Source organism: Equus asinus, chromosome 14 (genome assembly GCF_041296235.1).
Source record: "Equus asinus isolate D_3611 breed Donkey chromosome 14, EquAss-T2T_v2, whole genome shotgun sequence".
NCBI lineage: Eukaryota > Metazoa > Chordata > Mammalia > Perissodactyla > Equidae > Equus > Equus asinus.
In genome coordinates, this window is record NC_091803.1 from 3,543,958 (window position 1) to 3,568,841 (window position 24,884).

The following is a 24,884-nucleotide window of genomic DNA, read 5'->3' on the forward strand; positions in this document are numbered from 1 at the left end:
GTGCTTTACAACGAATAAGATTCGCACTCGGGGTTGTAAACAGCAGCGTCTTCCTAGAAGTCAAGCTCTCCCGTCGGGGTGGAGACCCAGAAGCCTTCAGGAGCCAAAAAAATAAGTCTCGAAACCGACATGCTTTGCTCTGTGTTTCCACATATTTCTCTCTTCCCTGCATGCGTCATCGTCAAAAAAGTCTTTGTTACCTGCAGTTTTTTTATGGCACGAAAGCATCGTGCTGCAGGATTGCTGGTGGGAACCTCGAAGCATCTCAGCTGGAGGACGGCCGAGCGTGTGACTCAGCTGCCCAGGCCGGGACGAGGGGGCGCTGTCCGGCAAAGAGGCACAGGGCCCCTGAACTCCGGGGGCATCCTGGATCTCATGGATGCTGCGGTTCCCGTGGACATCTGTGTCCAGAGCGTGTTTCTCTAACACCCGAGCCGCGTGGGCCCTGGCTTCGGCCGCGTCTTTGGAAAGGAAACCTTGGGGGTGGCTGGGGGGACCCCGCATAGACGGTTCTAAGCGACTACCGGGGTAATGGCTGTGCTCAATTTTGCCTTTCACATTTTAATTGTACAACAGTAATTTTGCGATAGAGTTGCCGATGGCAAACCTGCAAAAGACATTAACTTTATTTATGTTTTGGATTATTAATGTGGCTGTTAAAATTCCTCCAGTTAGTTTTGATTGAATTGTTTTTTTGTGTGATTCTGTTGTTTAATGGAGCGGTAAATAAGAATTTCTGATAATGAGGCCCAGCATCTGTCACAACAACCTGGTGTGGGTTATTAACATTTCCATTAACGGCAGGGTGGGCAGCGATAATACGGGAACCACACAGTTAGAACAAAATAAATAGTTGGTGTCAGGCTGAGTGGGTGTTAATTACTATTTTATTCTACACTGGGGGGACGGCGCGGATAGTGGGGAGGGGTGACTCTCGAAGGTCATTCTCTCCGGGAAGGCCTCTCCAGAGAGCCGGTGTGCTGGCTATCTCCCTCGGACAGTGACTGTCTTAGCATTTCCATTTACGGCCTATCAGCAGACTTGAGCAAAAAGGGAGCACCGGGCCCACAGGAGGACGCTGCAGGGGGTAAGGAGGGCGCGGCCACGCTCTGCCCTCCGTAGCCAGGCCCCAAGACGGCTCCATGTTGCTCCCCGTGTCCAGCCCAGCACAGGTTTCGACGGGACATGCCCGGGTGGGAGGAGGGAGTAACTCCCAGGAGGCAGAGAACGGACTGTCCCGAGAGAGTGCCCGGAGTGGAGAAAGGTTCTCAAGTGTACACGCGTTCCCTGTGCTATTCCCAACTTCCCAAGGGCTGCCAGATGGGGCGACGGCCACCAAGTCCTCATCAGTCACCTTTGGTCTTTGCATGCACAGTGTGGCCCTGCTGACACCAGCACAGCATCCAGGGGTCTCCCTCGAGTGGGAGGCAAAGAGTAGGAATAGAGGGTCCTCAGAATTTGCAGCCATAAGAGGCCTCAGAGAGGAACACGGAGTGACGAAATCTTGTTCCTGTCCCTCTTGGAGGGGCAGCCCTGTGTCTGTGGACAAACTCCGTCCAGAGCAGGGCTTCATGCCCCGGGACTCCTGAGCCTGTGATGGGAACACAGACGCCTTTATTTGCTCCAAGCTCCATCTGAAACTTAGCATCTCCCTCAATTATGAATGTGGTCACAAAGCGCCGCAGGGTCTGAGGAACCTGTGACTCACCCAGCGACAGAGCCCACTGATGTCCCCTTTGGCATTGCAGTGCTCCTGACATCTCAGATACCTCCTACACCCTTCAGCACTTGGACATTCCAGTAGTCATTAGACCAGCTCTGTGTCTCGATCACAAAGCACGTAGATGCTCTAGCAACCTTTGCTCTCAAACACTCTGCTCCCAGTGCCTCAGTATCATTGGTTTTCTCTGTAATTCTCCAGATTTTATTTTATGCATTTATAAACATGCCTCTGGGATGGGTTTACAGGTTCCCTGGCATAAAAGCTGGACAGTCCAGGGCAGAGGCCCACAGGCGGCCCGTCCTGGCGTGAGGAGCCCCACACATGGGAACACACGTCTAGCTTCTCTCCTGTGCTGCTCTCTCCCCAGCCCCGGCCTTGGCCCCGCAGAACGTCCAGGTGAACCCGCTCACGGCCAGCCAGCTGGAGGTCACGTGGGACCCGCCGCCGCCCGAGAGCCAGAACGGAAACATCCAGGGCTACAAGGCAATGCTCTCTCGCATGGTTTGGCTCTTTCTTCCAGGTCATTTGCGTGCCAGGCTAAGTGGCCTGAATCCCCAGAGTCCCTGAGGGCTTCGGCTGGGATCCTGGCCCCACTCCATAGCTGCCGCCCTCGGCTCACTTTGTCCTGCCCATTTCCCGTTGGCAGACACACAGCCAACTGTCGGTCCAGAGAGCCATGGGCAGTGCTGAGCCACTGGAGCAGGCTTAGCCTGACCTTGCCTCTTGGCCTGGGGGAAAGGGGCCTGGTTCACTCTGTGGCCAGTTTGTGCCCAGGAGCCCCTTCCTCCACTGTGGCCTGGCCAGGCAACCCTTCGTCCTCTTGCACCCACTCCGGGAGTCTCCAGTACCTTTGCTGACAACAAAACAGGGTGCACTAAAGAGAACAGGTTGTCCATTGCAGCTCTGCACTTGGGTCCCTATTGATTCAGTAGGTCTAGAGTGGGGCCCAAGAATTGGCATTTTAACAAGTTCCCCTCCCCGGGTTCCTAGGAACCCCACGTTGAGAACCACTACACTAAAATATTGCAATTCCACATTAGCTAAATATTCCAAAGGTGGGATAAAAGGAAGACAGCAGTCCATACCAATAAGAATATCCAGGGATGAATAATTACGCAGTGTTGGTCTATTCAGGGGGCAGGAAGCTACTTGCGACATTCTGTCTCTAAGACCACACCTGCAGAGAGAACTCAGAAGCCCATGAGATCCGCTAAAACCGTCCCGAAGACAACAGCCCAGAGCTGTGCCTTGAATCTCTCCCCTCCTTCTCCAGGATGAACTTCCTTGTCTGGTCTGTTGGAGCCCAAGTTGATCAGTCAACAGAGCCTCTGGGCTGGCCTGCCCTGATGACTATTGGACCAATTAAATGTCCATTTAAAAATGATTTTTGTAGGTGTTTTGTGAAAATGAACACCTTCCTCTGTGGCAGGGCTGTTACAGTGATTAATGAGGTAATGGAAAGCCCCGAGAGCTTGGAGGCAAGGCGCTATTTATGTGTGTCCAAAATATGTTTTCTAATTCCCTTAATGATATAGACATTGAACTTGGATATTGATCTCCAGTTAGTAAGGCCTGTTCGAGCAGAGGGTCTTATTCGGTCAGTCAGAGAGCAGAAGCTGGACTGCATCTTGCACATGGAAATAAGCGATGCTCACCCGTCAGGGCCTGCTCCAGCACGTGCCAGACGTGGGAGCATGGGCGGCAGGAGGCCAGCCCCGGGCTCTCTGGGGCTCCGCGCAGCCTCTGCGCTGTTCTCGTGTGTGGGCCTGATGGCCTGGCTTGGTTTAGGCCCACAGAGCCAAGGTGGATCCATGGATTGCTGTTGTCTCTGGGCAGCCTGGCTGGCACTGGCTTGGGGCAGTGTTCTCGGCCAACTGTCTAGGGAAGCGCTTCTGGCAGTCTCTTCAAACCTTCCTGCTCAGGTGTCAAGTTCACCCACGAGCACGTAGAAAGTAGACAAGAGGAAATGGAATCCAGGAGAAACATGGGGCCTTCCCAACAGTGCTGAGCCCAACATGGCTCTTCTGCACATTATTTTTGGTTGTTTTAATATCCAAAGTATCACACCACATTGATGGAAGACTTCAGTATCAGCCTTGAACAAAGTGTGGGAGCACTGGGAAGCAGCTTGAGGGCTGGTTCCATCCACAGCTCGGAGCAGGCGGTAGACATGGCTGGTCTCCTGTCCTTCCAGAAGACCTGGGGAGAGGGGCAGAGGCTGTCAGGAGAGGAGCCGACAGAGCCACCTCTGTGGGAGAAAAGGCACTCTACTGGTAGCTGAAGGACGGCATCGCTTCCGCCCACAGAGCCCCATCTTGAAGAGCGTTTGGTTCGATTAGGCAGTGCTCCAGCTCTAGGACAACTCCAATGCTAGTCATCAGCTCCCCAAACAATGTTAGCGCCTGAGATCGCCCTCCACCCTGTCCCTGACCCCACCACCCCCTGACCCCGCAGGGGAGGCTTCTCCTCCATCTTTCCAATCAGAGCAGAGCTCCACCCAAGGGAGGGCTCGGGCCCGTGTTCACAGTCTCCTCTTGCACTCAGTGGCCCCCTGCCCCAGCAGGCTTAGAAACAGAAGGGGTGCCATCCCTTCCCTGTGGCCTGCCTCCAACCTCTTGCTCTTCCCAACAGATTTACTACTGGGAGGCAGACAGCCGGAACGAGACGGAGAAAATGAAGGTGCTGTTCCTGCCAGAGACGGCGGTGAAGCTGAAGAACCTGACCAGCCACACCAAATACCTGGTCAGCATATCGGCCTTCAATGCTGCTGGAGACGGGCCCAAAAGTGACCCCAGGCAGGGGCACACCCATGAGGCCGGTAGGAAAACAGTGTCCCCTTTCCACAGGCCTCTGTCGGCACAGCTTTTGAGAGCAACAGCCCCGTCATCTCTCTCGAGTTGTCCCATGACCCTCCGGACGGAAGAATCACCCTTTCTCTCTGTTCCCACAGCTCTTTGCTCTGCCTGTCCTATAACACACATCCCATGTCGCTGGGCTTAACTTAAAAAGCAAATTAGCCAGTTATTTTACCCTCAAAACAAGTTTATTCAGCAATAGCCAAAAAAATGGCAATTTGGGACGTGCATGCATAGGCAACTCTGGAGAACAAAACTGGGAGCTGCTTTTATAGAGAAAGGAGGAGAGGGAGGGGCTGTGCTAATGGAAAGCCCATTGGGGGACGGGAGTAGCAGTTCAGGGCAGCAACGCCTTCTCATTGGCTGGGCTGCAGCATCTCATTGGCTGAGCTGTGGCGTTTCCCATTGGCTGAGCCGTGGCGTTTCTCATTGGCTGAGCTGTGGCGTTTCCCATTGGCTGAGCCGTGGCATTTCTCATTGGCTGAGCTGTGGCGTTTCCCATTGGCTGAGCTGTGGTGTTTCTCATTGGCTGAGCTGTGGCATTTCTCATTGGCTAGGCTGTTGCGGGGTGGGACAAGAAATCTTCTTTCAGTGGTAAAGTAGTTGGATTTCCTGCCCAAGATGCAAGCCTGTGTCTCTTCCTGTTTGGAGTCCAGTCGTGTGTCACTTAACGATGGGGCACATGCTGAGAAATGCATCCTTAGGTGATTTCCTCATTGTGTGAACATCATAGGGTGCACTTACCCAAACCTGGATGGGACAGCCTACTACACACACAGGCTCTATGGTACTAACCTTATGGGGCCACTTTCGTATATTCGATCTGCCCTTGACCCACATGTCATTATGTGGCGCATGACGGTAATTGACAATATGTGATAGGGCATGAGAGCTACAGGGCTTCTCCACTCTGATTTTGTTGAGGTTTTTCTTGTTCGTTTCACACTGGGAACGTCTGGAGAGACAGGAATTTCTTGTTGGATTCACTTGGTTTCCTCAGTACCCGGCTTTGGCCTGGAGCGTGGTGGTACTCAGTAATTGTTCAACAGATGTGAGCGACACATGTTTTTCTCCAGAGCCCTCCGGGATAGTGGAGAGGCAGAAGGGCTTTGATCTGTACCGAGGACTTGTTCATAACCAACAGAAGCTGTTCCAGTTCCCTCTGGGAACTTCTCCTCTGGGTCTGCACACTAGCGCATCCAGATCCTTGGGATGGGGGGGGGGGGGGGTTGAATTCCTTGTATGTTGAGCCCAGGCCACAGTATGGGACCTCCTCCTGGGTTTCAGGGCTACAGACCACCCTGGAAACAGCTCACCAGCCGTCTCTCAGACACACGCCCCAGTCCAGGTCCAGGAGCCTGGTGGGGGCTGCACTGCCAGCTGTCCGCTACCCGCAGCCTCGTCTCCACACGCAGGGTGTGTTTTGAGCAGATCACTCACTCTGTGCATCTCAGAGTTCCCTAGTGGCCTGGAGAACATTGTGAACCTGATCAGGTCTCCCAAAGGAATGGCAGCTTGGCCTTGGGGCTGGGGAGCTCTGAGGCACTTTGTAAGATCCAGGAAATCAAAGGCCAGGAATGGGAGGTTAAGGAGCCCGTGGGGGAAGACCTGCCTCACTCAGGGCTCCCGCCGGGCTCCCCAACATTCTGTGGGTTCAGCCAACTAACACCCTACCTAGATAATTCACCTCCTGGGGACAGGGGTTTGGAGCATCATGCTTCCCATGAGATGACAGTGACCCGATTGCAAGGATTGCCTCCTTTGGGCCTCATTCAGCAGCCTGAGCAGGGCTATTTGCGGACTCTGAACTGGAGGGTCGTGGGCAGATCAGTGGGGCAGAGAGTAGGGGGTGGAGGCCACATCTTAGCACTGTGGGCCTGGCAGGTCATGGGGCCAGAGGGCCCCTAGGGACTGGAGGGAGGGCAGAAAAGGAGATGAGTGGGTGCCGATCCAGTGGGCATTACTGAGCAGAGAGGGGAACCCGGGTAGAGAGGAGTTGCTCCCCACCCAGCAGGTAGGGTAGCTCGGGTGCCGGCACCCTCACACAGAGCCCAGACTGAAGGGGAGCTGTGAGCAGGGTGGGTGTCGCTCCCTGGCCGCACACCTGGCTGTCTGTGTCTGCGGGTAACTTCTTCCAGCGCAGGATGGCCCTTAGCTCCTCCCTCCAGGCAAGAGGGGACACTGAGACGGCAGAGTGCCCTGTGAGATTGCAAATGATGGCTTGGGGGTGGGGGGGAACGCATCCTCTGAGACCTCCAGGCCTGTGGGAGAGGAGAGGACGGTGGGCAGAGCCTTCAGCCATTGCAAAGCCCCGACAAGAGCCTCTGGATTCCTCCGGCAGTTGCTAGAAAATGGAGCTTTCTACATTTCATTTCCGGTCTCCATCTATTATTCATTTTCATGCCTTTGTCATTGCATCTCCAAGGCTCCTTTGTGTTTAAACACTGTCCTTTTCTCTGCTCTTCTTGGGAGGGTCTGAGTTTCTCATTGATCCGAGGAAGTTCGGAGATGATCAATAAATCTTTTTATCCCACAGCATTTAGACTTTTCCTGAGTTGAAAATAACATCTAATAACCTTTGTATTCTATGTATGCTGTGTATAGATCATGCAGATGATGCATAAAGGAGCTTGGATGAAAGTCCCTGTACATTCTATTCTTCCAGCTCCGGGGACCCCCAGCTTTCTGGCGTTCTCCGAAATCACCTCCACCACGCTTAACGTTTCCTGGGGTGAGCCGCTGGCAGCCAATGGCATCCTGCAGGGCTATCGAGTGGTGTATGAGCCCTTAGCACCTGTCCAAGGTAAGGCCAGAGGGGAGCAGGGGGAGGGCCAGCTCACGGGTGCACAGAGCCCCACAGTGCACCGAGTGAGCCGCGTGTCCCCCTGGCGGGCGAGGAGACTTGCCGGATGGGGGCCTGGTGAACAAAGGCCCAGCCAGGACCAGAGCCTGTGTTTCCTGGGGTCCAGCACAGCTCTCTCCACAGGCCTGTGTGTTATGTCCCTTGACCTGGTCTCTTTAATCCCAAAACCTTTCTCTCCTGTTCCTCCTGAGACTCCAGTGCTCCTGGGCGCCCATAGAGACCACCGTGTGCGCCACTTGCTGGAACCACAGAGGGAAACATTGGCCAGTAAGACACCATCGACATCCCGGGAAAGGTGCTGGCAGCTCACCGTGCTCAGATATTTCTCTGGTGCTACCCTTCATTCATTCATTCACTCAATAAGCATTTATTAAGCACCTCGTATGTTCTGGATGCTGGCATCTGTGGATCCAGGAAAGCAAGGATCTTAACTGACTTGTTTATCAAGATCCTCACTGTCCTGAATCCAGCAAGTTTGTATTTTAGTGAGGAGAGAGGTAACAAACAATTAAACAAACAAAAATCGGATACTGGTCAAGGCTGTGAAGAAAAGAGAGTGATGTAATAACATGACAGCGTTGGACAAGTGAGGGACCTAAGTGACAAGAAGGACCCAGGCACCCAAAACCCAGAGAAGACCTTCCTCCAGAAAGCTCAGTAACACACAAACGCCCAGGGGCCCCCCGCGGCCGGAGCTTAGCGAGTGGGAAGACGGGGGCTACAGACGCCTTCGTGCTGCTGGCAGGGCCAGGTCACAGGGGTCACAGGGGCCACCGAGGCCGTGAGCAAGAGGGTCTGGTTTACTCCAGACCAAGATCCCTCTGGCTAAATCCCAAAGTCTAAATGCCCTGCGAGGAAAAGAAGATGCAGCGGTCACCTCCGAACTTCCTAGGATCTGTCAGAAGCACTGATCCTCCGAGATGAGCAAATGTTTAAACATAGAGGAGCTTGAGAAAAGCGACTACAAAGGCATCAAATGAATAGGAGTTGGGACAGAGTGAAATGCAGAGCTTTTGGGGAGAATGGGTTGCGGGCCTGGTGTAGAGGCTTGGGGGCACGGGGGCCACTCGGGGCTGTTGCATTTTCTGGAAAGAGAGCTCAGAGTAGGGGTGACAGGGGAGAGGGCAACAAGTGGACAGATTAGGGACGCATTTTGGAGATGGAGCTATGGGGATGTGGCCCGCTTGGATGGGAAGGTGAGGGACAGAAGCTGGGAAGTGAGTGGCTTTGTTCTGTCACTCACGTGGCAGCTGCTCATTCCCCTCTGTATTAAAGTGTTGCGCACTCCCGTACTGTATTAATTTCTTACGTATCCATCTCTCCTCTCTACTCGGCGACTGATGTGTTCACCGAGTGTTCCATGGCCATTTCTTTCCCTCCCCACTGTGTCCCCGGCGCAGTGGTGCAGAGAAGCGAGACGAGCCCAGGGCACGTTTCCCCTGGAAATATACACAGACAGACAGTAAAACTTAGAGATTATTTAATATGGAGGAGGAAAAAATATAAGCAACACATCAAATCATATTGGCTCTCCATTTAAAGCTGTGGTAAAAATTGCCTTTGAAAATGAGTACACTCGAGTAAAACAGGGAGTCGATCTGAAGAGGAGAATTTAAGCACTAGTGTCATCAAATCTAAGATGCCATTGACTGTAAGATTCATTGTCATTTTATGAAGTGCTAAGAAAGAAAAAAGCCTTCCAATGAACTATGGCCCAGAACTTCTGTATCGTCAATTCCAAGCTGCTTCCCAAATCAGAGAAGTGAAAATCTGAGGGGAAAGGGAGCGCCTCAGCCAATCGATGAGCTTTGGTAAATAACAGCGGAAGTGAAACGTGGATACCGTTTGTAAAATGGCAGAGGGGGCCTGGGACCAGCAGTGATTTAGGTGGCCTTGCTCAGCTGTGTTCTTTTCAGAATGGAGCACCTGTCTGGGGACCAAGTGGCCTGGGGACCTTCCATTTTGCTCACCAGAATTCCTTGCACACACACACACGCACACACACTCATGGGTTCCATGAGCCCATATCCTAAACACCTTTTCAAGGATATTAACCAACTGGTGCCATTCAGATGAGAAAGGATTGGCAAAAATCATGATTCTGATTGACCTACGGAGTCCTTCCTCGTCACGCCTCCTTGAGTAAGTGCCTTATTCTGTTGACCAGTACTTCTGTGTTACCGGGTCTGCAGAATCTCTCTGGAAACTCCATGGCGTGCAGCTCTGCGCTGGTTTCTCTTAGTCTTGTAAATAAGCACTCGCCGTCCAGCAAGACCTTCATCATGATCGTTACCCAGTCGGATGCCACATGGGGCCTGGACGTGCTTTGTGAGGCCCTCCTCTCTGCAGGGTCACTCTCCTCGAATAGCTGCTGGGTGGCTGCGAGAGCTCCTGGAGGGGTGACCTGCATGTCTGCTGTCCCCTGTGTCGTCAGGGCTGAGGTTACTTGTTCATTTCACAATGTTGGCCTCGCTCGGAGGCTCGTTTAGAGGCCCACGTTCTGTCATGGCAGCTGTCTGCAAATGCAATCCTGGAAACACAATCTCAGTGGGTGCGTGACAACCCAGGGACCGTTTACGGAGCACTTGCCATGGACAGGCACGTGCTTGGCACTTAGACATTCTCTCCAAGTCCTCACCACAGTCCCCCACACTGCAGGACCGCGTTTATCCTCATTTCGCAGACAAAGAAATGAGTTTAGAAGCCCTTAAGACGTTTACCCAGGGCCTGTCGTTCTGGACGGCTGGAGAGAGGTGGGATTTGAACCCAGACGGTCTGGTTCGAGAGCCAAGATCTAAACTGCCACGTGATGGGGAAAAACTGTCTGGAGCGCTTGTGTTTCTGAAGGTAAATGTGATGGGGGACGTCCTGGAGATGGAGCCTGAGGGGCGTTCGTTCATTAAAGCAGGCCACACCCCTGCATGGGGGCTTGTCATTCTCCGGCGTGACAACAGGTGGAGTCACTTTGGTCACAACCATTTTCCCCTCTTTTCACGCAAGAAGACAGTCGGTCACTAGCATCATCTCCTCCTCTGGAGAGTCCAGGGAAGGGCTGGACTCTCTGCCTGGCTTTTCCGGGCTTTTGCGACGAGCGAGATGTGCTCCGAAGGACAGCAGGAGGAGGGAGCGCTGTGGCACTGTGGCTCTGCAGCCCGCTCGTTCCCTCTGTGGGTGGGAGAGTGACCAGAATGTCAGTGTGAACGGCCTCATCAGGGATCCCTGGACCCTCAAGAAGAAAAACCACTCAGACCCCCAGATCTTGACCATGTTGGGAGTTTGGGCATGTCCCGGACTCCCTCCTGCTTCCTGCTCATCTGTCAGCAGTGGCCCAGGGCTTGGGCTGCTCCACGGTGCTGATGACAGGAAGCATCCGGCCCCGGCCCAGAGGCATGGCAGCATTGCCTCCCAGCACCAGACCCTCTGGAAGCCGAAGGCCCCACCGAGTTCTCCAGCTCCACCCGTAGACCCCATTGCTCTGACAGCTCTGTCCCTGCTCCAGCCGGGGGTGAGGCTGTCACAGGCTGCACGCCTCCTCCCGGCCACCCTGGCAGCCAGCAGACAACCTCTTCCTGGAGGCAGACTCACCAGCCCTGAGCCCTAGCGCCTCCCCGGTTGACCCTGTGACCTTCTGAGGTGGCCTTGCTCACCACTAACGCCAGCCTCGCTTCTCAGGATGCCATCATGTGCCTGCCTGGACTGATGGCATCTGCCAGAATCCCTGGCTTAGCCAGACACTGGAAGCCAGTCCTGACCCCTTCCAGCTGGCCGCGCCCTGTAGCATACAGGCTAGAGGAGGAACAGAGACCAACGGGGTGGGGGGTGGTCAGAGCAGGAGATGCTCGGCCTGTGGCCCATCTCCACCCTTGGGCGCCTGGGGGCATTTGGACCTACTGGGGCAGACAAAGAGATAGGAGGAACTTTCAGTTGACTGTGAGACCGTGCTGTTGTATAAACCGAAAGGACCACATGCTGTGGGGTGGAGTTGCGGTTGAGGACAGAGTGGTTGCGCAGAGGGCAGTGGCTGGGAAAAACAGCACACAGCTTCTGGCACCACGCTGAGGTCCAGCTGCCCAGCCTCTCTGCCGGCTCATCCAGCCCCCGCTGTCCCGTCTCCATGCCTGGGTCCGTCTCTCCCCAGCAGCCCCGTTCCTCCTCTTACCCAGAGAGCCGTTCGATTGTTTATCTCCTCCGCTTCGGGCAGCTGGCCAGTGCAATCAGTGTGCAGGCCTTCTGAGTGGGGGCTCCTGGAGAAGCCTGACCCTCACCCCCCTCACTGTTGGGTCGGGGGTCTCCGACAGGGAACCACAGAAGCAGTAATACTTTCATATGCCTCGTGGAATCCTTGCCGTCCCCAGAGATCTGACTGCAGATGTAGCCAACACATCAGGCATCTTTATTTGGGCTACAATTATATGAACTCTCCATCATAACGCTGGTTTGGGAATGCGAACATTGCCAAAGATACGATAAATATGTTTATGTACATATATACGTATGTACGCTAAAGAGAATCAAAAAAAAATTTTTTTTAAGCTGCAAAACACTCATCTCACCGGGAGTGACTCTCCTGGCCTTTCTCGTGCCTCCTCACCCAGGACCGGGCAGTGGACAGACATCTGCAGCTCCTGGCCAGGCGTTTATCAGCCCCGGTGCAGGGTGTAGAGAGCCCAGCATTTATCCGGTCCCAGTGACCTGGGGTCACGTCCTCGGGAAAACAGTCCTGGCTCAGCCCATGGGTTGAGGAGGACCCGCGCCCATCCCTGGCCAGTCCGCCAGTCACTATGGGGAGCACCAAGCAGTCTTGAAGCACCAGGCCACTCGAAGCACCGAGCCTTGTTCTTGAGAATCTGACTTTATGGCCGAGTTATTTTTATGTTTTTAAAAATGTTTTAAACGGTAGCATTTTATGTGATTGCACCCTGAGGCTTTGTAGCACAGGGCAAGGTTTAAAAACTGACTAAATGGCTAAGATCGTGCCATAGCTGAGCTGGGGGAAGGCCAGAACAACTCTGCCTCCTACTGGGACAGAAGTCACAAAATCTGTGCTTGGGTTTGTTTTTGCTCTGGGGAGAAGGAAGGCATTTTTTAACCAAAAAGAGGGGCTGCTATCCAGAATGACTTTGTACCCAACAGTCCGTCTGCTGATGACGGCCACTGTGTGTGCAGACTGTCGTCCTTGAAGCCCCTTTCTCGGGCGATGCAAGCTGAGGGTCAGGCTCTCCGGGCAGAAATGGCCCTGTTTCTCTACAGAAAAGCTCAAATGTGGAGGTCACTCAAATGCAGTCAAAATCACTCTGAAATAACGTGGAAGTGAGTCATCTAACTGAATAAACGTTTTATAAAGAGAGTAACGTGAAAACAGTGAACCAGCTAGAAGGTATCTTGGAAACCTGTAGGATAGAGAAATTTGCTTCAACAACTTTGAAAGATGGATCCATTTTGTAGTAAGAAGGCACTTTGTCGGGCTCTCAGGAGCTCAAGGCTACTCTAGAATTAAAGATGCTGATAGCACTGCACCATCCACTCTGAGAGCAGGCCGCCCACCGCCTCAGTCAGGGGCAGCCCGTCGGTTCTCTGTACGTGGGAGGCGGTGGGCGTGGACAGCTGGACCCAGGACGGCAGGTGCGTGTACCAGGACTGCTCTTGTGTACGAGTGCTGCTGACTAAGAAGTCTTGGAAAGGTCCCATCCTTGCATCCTCCTCCAAGAGATGCTGGATAGAAATGAAGACATTGAAAGCTCTGAAAAATCCCGCAGTCAAGAGCTTATGGAACTTTTTTTTTAAATGCGTCATCTTCAGACATATTTAACTGAAGAACCCAAGTTTCGCTTCCGGAAAATGCTGCGTTTATGTGATTTTCAGTACGTATCTTCCTCCCAAGATGTTAAATCTCAGTTTTCTAATTAGACTTAATACAACCAGCAAGACTTTTGTTTTGTTTACATATTTATGAGTGGAAACTTGGCTCTGTGTTGTCATCGCTCTCTGAATCAAGGCATCGATCGATATTTGCGATGGCAAATTTTTCTTCATCCTTGCTTCCAGGTCCACGGATGAAGTTGTCACGAGTTGCTTGAGGCCTTTAGGCCACAGGTTGGCCAACCCAGTCAGGCTGGAGACCCACCTTGTAACTAAAATGAAAGTCTTGCTTGTCTTGTTCCGTGTTCTCCTCCCCCCAAGGCTCAGTCAGGAAGCTCGAGGTCGCCTGTGCAAGTGACACAGGGCTTGCTCCAGGTCGGAGCCAAGTGGGGAAGAAATCTTTTCCAGAATGTCCTGAGGGGGGCCTGACCTGGAGACAGGGGGACCTCGGCACCCCCCGCAGTGCCCGTTGACTGGCATTTCTCTTCCTGCCGAGGTGATTAGTGAGATGGTGGGCCGCCTCCCTCGCTGTGCTCTCTCCTTTGTCAGCACCCACTTATCAACCTGAAACTCTAATTACACTTATCTGTGCTGAAAATTGGCTATTATCACCACTTAAAGTCTCCTAATTGTAAGAAATACTTCCTTCGCAGGCTGTGGGTGGTTCTCCTGGTTGTGGCAGCACCCGGCTGCTTCTCTAAACCCTGCCTCTTGCCTTTGCTCTTTGTGGTTCTAGGGGTGAGCAAGGTGGTGACAGTGGACGTGAAAGGCAACCGGCAGCGCTGGCTGAAGGTGCGGGACCTCACAAAGGGAGTGACCTATTTCTTCCGTGTGCAAGCGCGGACCATCACCTACGGGCCCGAGCTACAGGCAAATGTCACAGCCGGGCCGGCCGTGGGTAAGTGGACCTCTGCTGTCACACGGCTCCGGGCAGTGGCGACTGCAGCCTCTCACCTCACGCTCCATCGATTTGTCTACACTCTCAGTAAGGTAGTGCTGGCCTGACGTGGGGAAGGTTTGACATGATGGATGTCTCCCAGTCAGGTATTGACGTGGACTTCCACTGGTGGATTTCTGAAATATAGATGAGCAAATTCTTAGGAGTTCAGCGTATAAACTTTTTATTTGTTTTATGGGAAAAATTAAGAGAAAACAAGTGAATTCAATTTTTGAAATATTTGAAAATCAATATTTGAAATATTGAAATGAATATTTAAATTTTTCGCATTGTGAAGAGGAGCCATGTCTCTCCCACTTAACAGACAACTTTGGCCTTTGTTTAGGTACTTGCTAAGGCGAGGGCGGCCGATCGTGGCTCCTGGAGGGCCCTTGCTGTGCCGCATGGCACCAGGCACTTTGCTCGTGTCATCTCTTTTCATCTTCTGGGCAGTCCCTTGAGGCCACTGTCGGCCTCCCCATCTTTAAGATGAGAAGACTGTGATGGCGCGAGGCTGTGCCACCTGCCTGGAGAGCTGGAAACCCAGGAAGAGCAGGCCCTGCTCTGCAGGATGAGGGATCCCCAAGGACCACAATCTACCCGCTCTTTTCTGCTCATCCCACAGGTTCCCCGGGTGCACCTAGACATATCTCAGTCACAAAAGCCGCCTCTGAACTGACCCTGCAGTGGACCGAGGGGGATGCTGGCAAGGCGCCTACCACCGGCTACGTCATTGAGGCCAGGCCCTCAGGTAAGGGGGGCGGCCCCAGGGCACCTGCCCCATGGCGGAATCAGGAGCTGCCCAAGAACTGGGCTCTCCGCCGAGTGAAGCCACGGTCCTGAGGGTCCAGTGTCAGAGCCCCTTGGCCTCCTTCTCTCTTGGCCTCTCCCTAACACGCTGAGACACAGAGGGCGGCTGGGGTGAAAGGAGGGCTCATGCCTCGCTCTGCTCTCAGGGTGTGTAATCATGCGGGGCAGGCACCCTGCAGCATCAGACTCGCGACATGTTAGCCACGTTACGCCTACCTGGGGTAACTGTCATTCTCAGAAGTGTGCACATGAGAACTTAGGGACATGTAAAGATGTTGTCGGCTCGTCACTGAGATCCAAGAGTGTTTTCAGGGACTCGTCTCTGGGTGCTGAATGCTTGCAAGCTAGATGGAAAGAATGGTGCTCATTTCTTATCATTATGAACATTCCTGTTAATAGTCAAACCGACATAGCATCTGCTTCATCTTTTAGGCTTCTGAAAATGAGTTCTAGGATCCATTCCCGACTCTATCCACCCTAAGGGGTTCCCCCCGTCCCTCCGGTTTAACTTTGATAACTGAAGATGGACATGATTGGAAAATGAGTTTCTGAAGGGTTGAGTGGACATTACTGTGTGGAGCTGGGGGGGGGGGTTCCCCAAATACAGAGAGCACTGAGCACGTTCACTGTGGCCTTCAGACGGCTGCACAGTTAATCACGAACGTCTGAGCATGAAAATGCACCAAGTACCAGGGGCGCGTCCAGAGGGTGCGTGGCCACACCCTGCCCGCTGGATGAGGCAGTGCTAGGAGGCATTTTAGTCTAATAATTAAAGAAGCTATTAGACCAAGAGGAAAGGTCCCCAAAGTTACATACTCACTGTGTCAGAGACATCCCTCCTCCCCCGCCAAATTGCTTTTGAAAGATTACTAGTTAAAAGTGCCTTCTAGAAACTTCTAAGGAGAAACCTAGTACATAAGACCAAAACAATTTCTATATGAGGGGGCATGAAAAGTTCTTTGGCTCGAGAACTCACACATTCAGCTTGCCAGCCTGAGGGATTCTGATGGTTCCCGTTGAGCAAGGCATTCGGCCTGTTCTGGAATCGGAGGGCCCAGATCAGTGGCCGGCCTGGGCAAGCGCTGTGCAGCGAAGGCCTTGACGAGGTCTGGGCCCAAACCGAAGGCCGTGGAGCTGCACCGGCCTGAAGGAAACAGCTCAAACGCGTTCTCCCAATCGAGGGAGAGCACTTGTTACAACTGTTCCTTTGCCAGCTCTTCAGGCCCCACCAAGGGGCTCTTGATAGAATTCAGGAGATCCACGAACGCAGGTGGCAAAAAATACGCTTTTATTTTCACTAACCTCTAACTGAAATCGAGCATTTCCTTCACTGATAAACGTAGGTGTATCAGTTTGCTAGGGCTGCTGTGACCCGTGCCACACGCTAGGCAGCTTAAATGACAGAAATTTATTGTCCCACGGTTCCGGAGGCTGGAAGTCTAAGATCGAGGGTCGGCAGGGCTGGTTCCTCGTGGGGATGTGAGGAAGAGTCTGGTGTAGGCCTCTCGCCTCGCTTCTTCAGTGCTGCTGGCCATCCTTGGCGTTCCTTGGCTTGTAGAAGAAGCATCTGGATTTCTGCCTTCTCTCTGTGTCTGTGTCTGTGTCCAAATTTCCCCTTTTGATGAGGACACCAGTCATACTGGACCAGGGCCCATCCCAGTGACCCCATCTTAACTAATTACATCTGCAGTGACCCTGTTTCCAAATGAGGCCACATTCTGAGATATTGAGGATTAGGCCTTGAACACGTGGATTTTGAGGGGATGCAATTCAACCCATAGCAGGAGGTAAGAAACCTCATAAGTAGCTGCAGTCCTTGTGAAATTGCCAGCAGCAGAAATCACAGCTGCTTTCATATCACGTTCCAGCTCTGGCAGATATTTCACGAGACCGTTTACACTCATCATTGCGTAGACATTACAGTCCCGTGTAGATTCCTGCCAGACCTTGGTATCCAAAGTTGCCGTGGGATAAGGTCATCGCCTGAATCCTACTCTTTCCACCACATCTTCCGAAGAACCATGTGGCTGAGCAAGTGTTGCAAAGACGACCCCACCTGACCCACACCTTCCACGTGACCAGGAGGCAGGCGGGACTGTGAGCTTCTGTCACCTCTAGGTAATTACAAGCATCACCAATATAACTTTTCTATTTCCAATTCTATTTTCTCCATCTAAAACCATTCTGAGAAGGCATCCTTCAGAGTCAGCAGAGACTGAAGGGGTCCATGGCTCCAAGAAAAGATCAAGAAGCCTTGCACTAGAGACTGACATGCACAGGAAACTCCTTCCAGGCCATCTCCTTCCACCTGAAGGCTTGTCTCCGTCACTAGAGACTTAAAAGTCCCAATAGATGAGTGGCTCTGAGGGGCCACCAGAGGGGTCCTGGGGTGATGGAAATGCTCTGTATCTGGGCTGTGTCAGTGTCACACTGTGAGGTTGTACTGTAGTTTTACAAGATGATGCCATCGGGGGACACTGGATAAAGGACACATAGATCTCTGTAGTATTTCCCACAACTGCATGGAAATCTACAATTATCACAGAATAAAAAGTTTAGCCTAAAATTTAAAAAAATCCCACAGATGGTCTCCTCACCCGGTTCAGTCAAGTGGCCCAACACGGCTTGGAAACAAGCATTTTCGTGTCAGAGCAGCCTGCGGGGAATGCAGCGTCCCACCAGCCAGACACGGGAGCCTGGGCGGAGAATCGCAACACCAGTGAGCGCGTTTCGGCACTTGCCGCGACAGGACAAGGTGTTGATTCCCAGGCTCGCCTGGGGAGCCACTTAATTTCTCCTCAGGTTATCCTGTGCTCATCCGTGAAGGAAACAGGATGCCTGTGGTTAGATGCGCAGCTTCAAGGAGGCTGGAAAGTGTTGTGAACGAGAACGAATTGGGCTGTGGCCTCGAGCCCCACACTGAGTCCCACGCCTCAAGGGCCTTGCCCAAACAAGCCTTGTGAGGTCAGCTGGAGGCCTGAGCTCAGTGGGATTGGACCAGAATGTGGAAACTGACCTACAGGGGATGAAGACACCACAAGAAACTGACCTGGAAGATGCTGTCTTTTCCAACGAGTGCTAAAGATTCTGCTTGCACTTCCGTTTTGCTACTCAACCTTCGAAAGCAGGTTGCCAACAATTTCCCTTTCGGATTGCTGACTGAACCACAGCAGGCTGCTGGACTCGCCGCCTTGCCGTTGGAAGTTGAGAAAGTCGCCCCCTCCCTCTGTGACCCGGCCAGCAGCCGCTCGGAGTCAAATGGAACGCTTTTATGGGTCGTCAATATTTAAGCACCTTGCCCGTACCTCGGGGCTTTGGGTCTCAGCCGTCGTCTGTTACAGGCCTCATTACACAGAACATTCGATGCTGCATCATCTCATTTTCTCCGCTGAAGCTCTCTGGCAAGACTTTCTCCAGGCAGGGGAGTGGTTTTCTGAAGGGAGCTTGGTTTGGGTATATGGGCCCTGTTTTTCATTACAACGGGCTCTTTTACATAGGGGGTCACCCAGCCACAATAGGGACCCCTCACCACGGAGTGTCTGGGAAGACTAAGCCACTTTGTGTTGAGTGGCCTCTGCGGCCCCAGGCTGTCTGCTCAGCCTGACGTCTTCCCAAGCAGCCAAATCTCCATCTTGCCCCTGGGGAGCAAGAAGCTTCTCAGCTTGGTGGCCGGTGCCGAGAGGGTGGCCTGGTGGCAGCCCAGGGAGATGGCAGTGCAGACTCTCGCTCTTCTGTGTCCTCATTTTCACCCCTGCAAATTCGGCTGAATAGCCCCATGGCTGCCCTAACGTAGAGATGTGAACTGAACAACGGTTAGTGAAATTAGCGTTGAGCTGGAATGCAGACTCCCTCATTCCTGGGGGGGGGCGGTCAGTGAGTGTGGCCCAAGGACGTCGCATCAGACTCCGCAGGACGGCCTTGCCAAGATCCATCTCTCTGGTTGTGCGTGCATTTCCTCCGAATCGGTGTTGCAAAACTCCCTGGAAGGCAGTGGAAGCTATGCAGTGGGCATATGCAGATGATTTATTTACACAAATTATCCCGAGGCATTTTACTGTGTAGATCACGAAACCTAATTTACATATTTACACAATAGACTGGAATGGCTCTAAAGGAACTATAAATATATTTTCCTCTCCAAAGCAGCCATGAAATACATATTCAGGATGTACCCACAGCGGGCAGACGTTGTCTTGCCTTTTTCACAAATAATGTATCCAGCCCAGAGATGCGAGCTGGTTCTTTGGAGCCCAGGCCCCTCATCCCTCATTGGGACCCTCCCTGTCCACTTTTAGCCTCCTGGGAGCCTCCTGGTTCCCTCCCCATTCGTTTGGTTCATTTTCAGTCTTTGGCCTTTTCGGGACTTTTCAATTGAACGAAAAATAAAATCAGTATTTTTCTGAAGATATAAAATCCGTGGAAGTTCCCAAGTCAGCAAATTCAGCAAAAGAGCTGTAACTGCGGCTCTGACCCAGGCCACTGGCCTTTTCTTCACTCCTCGTCTGTCTCATAACCACATTTGTTGACAGCCTGTCAGCCTGTGCATGCCCTGTCTTTCTGGGTTCCATCTCCATCACAGGCCATCCTTTGCATTTAGACATTCTCTCATTTTGTCTCCTGCCTTAAACAAGGATCAGATAAAAGGTAATTTTTTTTTTATCAGATATAGTTAGCCTCATGGTTAAGCCCCACCTGTTTCAGTGAAATTTCTCACCCAGACAGACCATTTATACTAAGAGAAATGGCAGTGTTTAAGAAATAAACAACTGACAGGCTTCCATTTGCTCGGAGCTGCAGGCTGATCGTCACGTTGTTGGTTGTGAATTAGTGGAACCAGAAATCTCGGGCTGTGAATGACAGTTTCATTCAGCATGGAGACCCTGTTTAATTGTCCATGAAATCAAACCTCTGTATTGGGTGGCGTCTGCCCGAGTACCTGCGGCACTCCGCTCGGCTCTGGGCGTTCGAGGGATAAATGGAGCGATGAACCCTCGGATGTGCCTGAGCCGGGCTCCATCTCAATTTGGAAAGGAGGAGTTCACGTTTCCAGGTTTATTAGGACATCGTCTGGAAACCAAAGTGCTTCCTACCGTCGGGGGCGGGGGAGACGTTGGCGCTGAGAGATCAAAGCTGACTCATTCTGCTCGCTGGAAACGAGGAAGGGCTGGGGTACCAGGACCTTTGAGACTGGAGAAGATTTCCCTCTCGAGAGATCGTCCCTCTTGGCCACTTCCCTTTTTTCAGTCGACAAATAGTGCAATGAAGGCGGCAAAGACAAAGCGTTTATATTCTTTAAAGAAAAACCACCTAGTGCACGTGGAGCCTCACTCGCCTTGCCTCCTGAGGCGGACAGGGTTGAGGTGTGTGATCTGAGCGTGATTTATTTAGGAATGTTTTGCAAATGCATTTCTCAGAGGTTTCCTCGCCTTCTTGCCTTGAGGTGGCGTTTTGCCAACAACGTTTCAGTAATATGGAGAGTCCGGGAAGGTGTTCCCTCACGTCTCCAGGAAGGGGGGCGGGCCCAGGAGACACGTGTGCCTGGCACTTACTCCACCGCCATGGACCCCTTCCCACAGCAGCCTGAAGGTGGATGTTACCCCCCAGGAAGTTCCAAGCCCTGGCCCCAGCGGGGGACCAGTGCCAGGCATCAGCCGTCCAGGGATGTGGCTTTGGAAGACATCACAACTGTTCTCTTCCAGTGCATCATGGGTTTTCCCAGGATGGTGACATAGGAGGACCTCACTGGGGAAGGAAAGCCCTGCTGGGGTCTCCGGAGCATCCCGCCAGGGTGAGCCCGCCTGGGGTTTGAGAGCTGGCTGAATGGACCCCCAGAACTGCCTTTTAAAAAATACGAGGGCCTGCAGTCCTCTTGGTGTCGACTGAGTCAGAAATCCAGGCCCTGGGGATTATCCTGCTGCGTGGAGAATCACTTGCACAAATCTCATTATGGCTAATAGTTCTGTAATGTTATTTTTCCCTCTAATTTGTAGAGATACTTTTCTCCATCATTGATTTATTGAGATATTTAACAGCATAATACAAATGAGAAAAACAAGCCAGAGAGAAGAAGCGGGCTGGAAGCTTCGACAGCCGCCACGTTTTCCTTACCCACTCACGATCTCGGTGTAGATATCAGCGTGGAGAAACCGCCCGGTGAATTATAAGTGGAGTCTAAAATGCTAATTTGGGAAAGAAAGAATTAAGCAGAATAAAAAGGTGAACATTCTCTTCCGTTAATTCAGACGGAGATTCTGTCGGTTATGACTCCCCCTGCCAACATTTTTCAATGGAAATGGATTGCTAAATAAATCGTTCTGTGTTGAGATTCGATATCAATATTTTAAAATGCGTTTATGAAAAGTGCACACAATTCCTGGAGCTATGACAGAGTGCTTAAAATAAAGTGTAGCCTTTGGGTGACGATAGAGGAAGGGGAAATAACTTTTTTTCCTTCGGCAGCAGGAAAGCATTACAGAACCATTAATGCAAAACACCTTCAGAGAATCCACACTCCAGAAGTGCTCTGACCTGCTCAGAACGGTCTGAGGATACCTTTGACAAGCGCAGTCCCTAAATTTTAGTGGTTTTAAGCAACATGCAGTTTAAAAGAGTCTGTATTTCTTTTTCTTTAGTCTCTTTTATAGCGTAAAACTGTCTGTCTTTTCAGAGTAAAACACCGCACAACTCACTCAACATTTAAAGCCCTTAGAACAGTGACTTGCTCATAGGAAGTGCTAAATAAAATTGTGCTGGTTATTATTTCCTGAAAGCCTGCTTGTGCTAGGCCCTGCAAAAGGCTTTGGGGATACAAAGATGCATGGATGGGTGGATGGATGGATGGCTGAAAGGAAGTGTGGGTGAGTGGGTGGAAGGATAGATGGATGGATGGATGGATGAATGGATGGGTGGATGGAAGGAAGGAAGTGTGAGTGGGTGGGTGAAAGGATAGATGGATGGAAGGATGGATGGATAGAAGGATAGAAGTTTGGTTATATGGATGGATGGAAGAATGGATGGATGGAAGGATAGAAGTTTGGATGGATGGATGGTTGGATGGAAGAATAGATGGATGGATGGGGAGATAGATCAAGTCATCAGATATTTATTGAACTCTTGAAAACTTCAAGGGCCCGACGGTGCAGACAGACAGATAAATATGAAGAAGTGCTCTGGAAGCCCATCGGCGGAAGCAGTCATCTCTTCCTGGAGTGTAGGAGTGTGGTCAAAGTTGGCCTCAAAAGACGAGTCTGATAGGGTGAAAGGACCTTATTGATTTTCCTCCATGCCGTGTCCATAGACTCTAAATAGCTCATGGAGAACAGAAATCTCGTCTGATTCCCTGATAGGTGGAAGAGGGCCTGACCAAAGCCTGAGCGCTTCAGTGTTTGGGGAACGAATGCCTGGATGAACAAGGAGGGGCGGGGGGAGGGGGCCCAGGCTCCCAAGGCAGAGGGAGCAGCGCGTGCAGAGAAAATGTGCTCTCTGTGCCTGTTATTCCCTGATCGTTCTCATGCAAAACCAGAACGTAAATCACACATAACAATCATTCCACATGCAAACCTCAATATTTTAAGGAGGAAAAATAAAAGCTTAAGCTGCCGCTTGCCATTCTGACATTATTAGTGGTAATGGGTGTGTTGGTGAGAAATTAGTCTAAACATGCATATTTAGAAATCAATAAACCTTGTACTCCTTTTCTGCTTGTACAGAGATTTGTACCTTTAAAATCTCGTTCCCATCCATTCCTTCGTTAGCTGTGACTATAAGGGCTTACTCGGTGCAAACTCTAAATCCTATGCAAATATGGACGGATACACTAGCAGTTTCCTTTCTGTTTACTGTCGGGCTAATCCACTTGAGCGTGGCTGGGGTTCCGAGGCGTGTGAGTAGGTTGGTTTCCAGGTAACCCTTAGCTCCCCATAAGCCACCAGTGCGTGTGTCCATGTTCACTGTGCTCTGCCTGCCCAGATCTCCTGCTCCTGTTAAAGGATCACAGACCTGTGCCTATAAAAGAGCTTCTAATTCACGAAGGATCGCTGCTTCCAATGAACATTTTGGACTCTGAGCCCACTTTTCACCAAACCACCTCCTTAGAAATTGGATTTACATTTTATTTTACAAACACTCACGGAGTATGGTGCTTACTATGTGTAAGGCATTGCTCTCAGCACTTGATAAATATTGACTTGTTTAATCCTTGAAACAAACCTGTGGTGTGGATGCCTTTGTGGTCACCATTCTACAGATGAGGCAAAGAGAGGTTAAGTACTCTGCCTAAGGACACACAGCTAATGCACAGTGGAGCCAGGCTTCGCACAAGGCTGTCTAGCTCCAGACTCTGTCCTTTTAGCCATGATGTGCTGTTGTCTCTGAGTTTTTTGCTGACAGATATCCCTGATCACATTTCCTTTGCCCTGTTGATAGAGGCCTCAGAACCACATCCATTTGCTTCTTCCATTCTCTCTACATCCCAATTTTCTGGCTCAATTTCAATTTTAATGTTTTCCTATATGTCAGGGCTTAATATATAAATTTTGTTTATATATATATAAATTTTATTGTGGTGAGATATACATAATGTAAAATTTACCATTTATCCATTTTTAAGTGTCCAGTTCAGTGGCCTTAAGCACGTTCAGACTGTGCAACCATTCCTACCATCATCTCCAGAATTTGTTCATCTTCCCAGACTGAAACTCTGTCTGCATTAAACACTGACTCCCATCCCCCCCCCAGTCCCCGGAAACCCCCATTCTACTTTCTCTGTCTATGAGCTTGAGTGTCCCAGGGACCTCATATATGTGGAATCGTACAGTAATTTTTGTGTGTGTGCCGGCTCATTTTACTGAGCACAATGTCCTCAAGGTTCATCTATGTTGGAGCATGTGTCACAATTTCCCTCCTTTTTAAGGCTGAGCAATATTCCATTGTATGGCTGGACCACGTCCTGTTTGTCCACTAATCTGTCCGTGGATGCTTGGGTTGCCTCTACCTTTTGGTGATTTCGGATAGTGCTCTGTGAACAGAGGTTAACAAGAGCCTGTTCAAAGTTCAGTACATTTTTTAATCTACACTTGTATTTCTTGTCCCTGGATACAGATTAAAAAACCCACCATCTGAGGGCAGATTTGATGCTGCAGCCCCTCCGAAGGATGCTCAAACTCGAGGGCGGCACTTGGCGAGTTTAGTTGGGGAGGTTAAGGCAGGGTCCCCGGGTGGGGCACCAGGCCCCACAGGGTTGTCCCGGAGCGTAGTCCCCACGACTCCTGGCTCCTCCAGGCCAGCTGCCGTGCAGCACCTTTCTGACAGCTGAGAGCACGCATGTTGGGTCATTAAAGTTGCGCTGGGAGCACTGTCGCTGGCGCCCAGGGCTGTGTGGGGGACGCAAAGCATAGCAGCCGAGCTGGCAGCTGGTTGGCAAATGACGCTGTTTTTTAAAGTTTTCTCTCTGACTCACCAGCTGGCTTGTCATTTCCAGTTAGAGTGCAGGGGGGACAAAGGCCTCAGGATGGTGACTGGCGTGTGCAGGGACCAGCCGGTGATCCGTGGGTGGCCCGGGCAGGACCCCTTGTTGGGGAGATAGGATTGTAGGGCTGGTGACAGGATGCACACAGCGGGCAGGAACAGCAGCCAGCCAGAGGGAGCCAGAAACCCTAAACAAAGATGAGATCCAGTCTGAAACCAGAGGCGAGGGCCTGGAATCCCTGGGGGTGTGATAGGAGCGAGGAGAAAGTTCAGGAAAATGCCACTGCCCAGCTGGGGGCCTTAGCAGCAGCTCGTGCCAGGCTCTGCCATTCTGACCGTCACAGCCCCTCTGCGCGGGGTGCTGCCGGCTGA

General features: G+C 51.7%; 1 protein-coding gene across 3 annotated transcripts in view; it reads left to right on the plus strand.

Moving 5' to 3' along the window:
• Nucleotides 1-24,884, plus strand: part of SDK1 (sidekick cell adhesion molecule 1) — an 865,901-nt gene that overhangs the window by 817,543 nt on the left and 23,474 nt on the right. For all 3 annotated transcript variants that reach the window (XM_070484134.1, XM_070484135.1, XM_070484136.1), the window contains 5 exons: nt 2,091-2,206; nt 4,355-4,541; nt 7,244-7,381; nt 14,037-14,198; nt 14,863-14,988. In XM_070484134.1, coding sequence (XP_070340235.1) covers nt 2,091-2,206; nt 4,355-4,541; nt 7,244-7,381; nt 14,037-14,198; nt 14,863-14,988 — 729 coding nt within the window. The remainder of the gene's footprint in view (nt 1-2,090; nt 2,207-4,354; nt 4,542-7,243; nt 7,382-14,036; nt 14,199-14,862; nt 14,989-24,884) is intronic.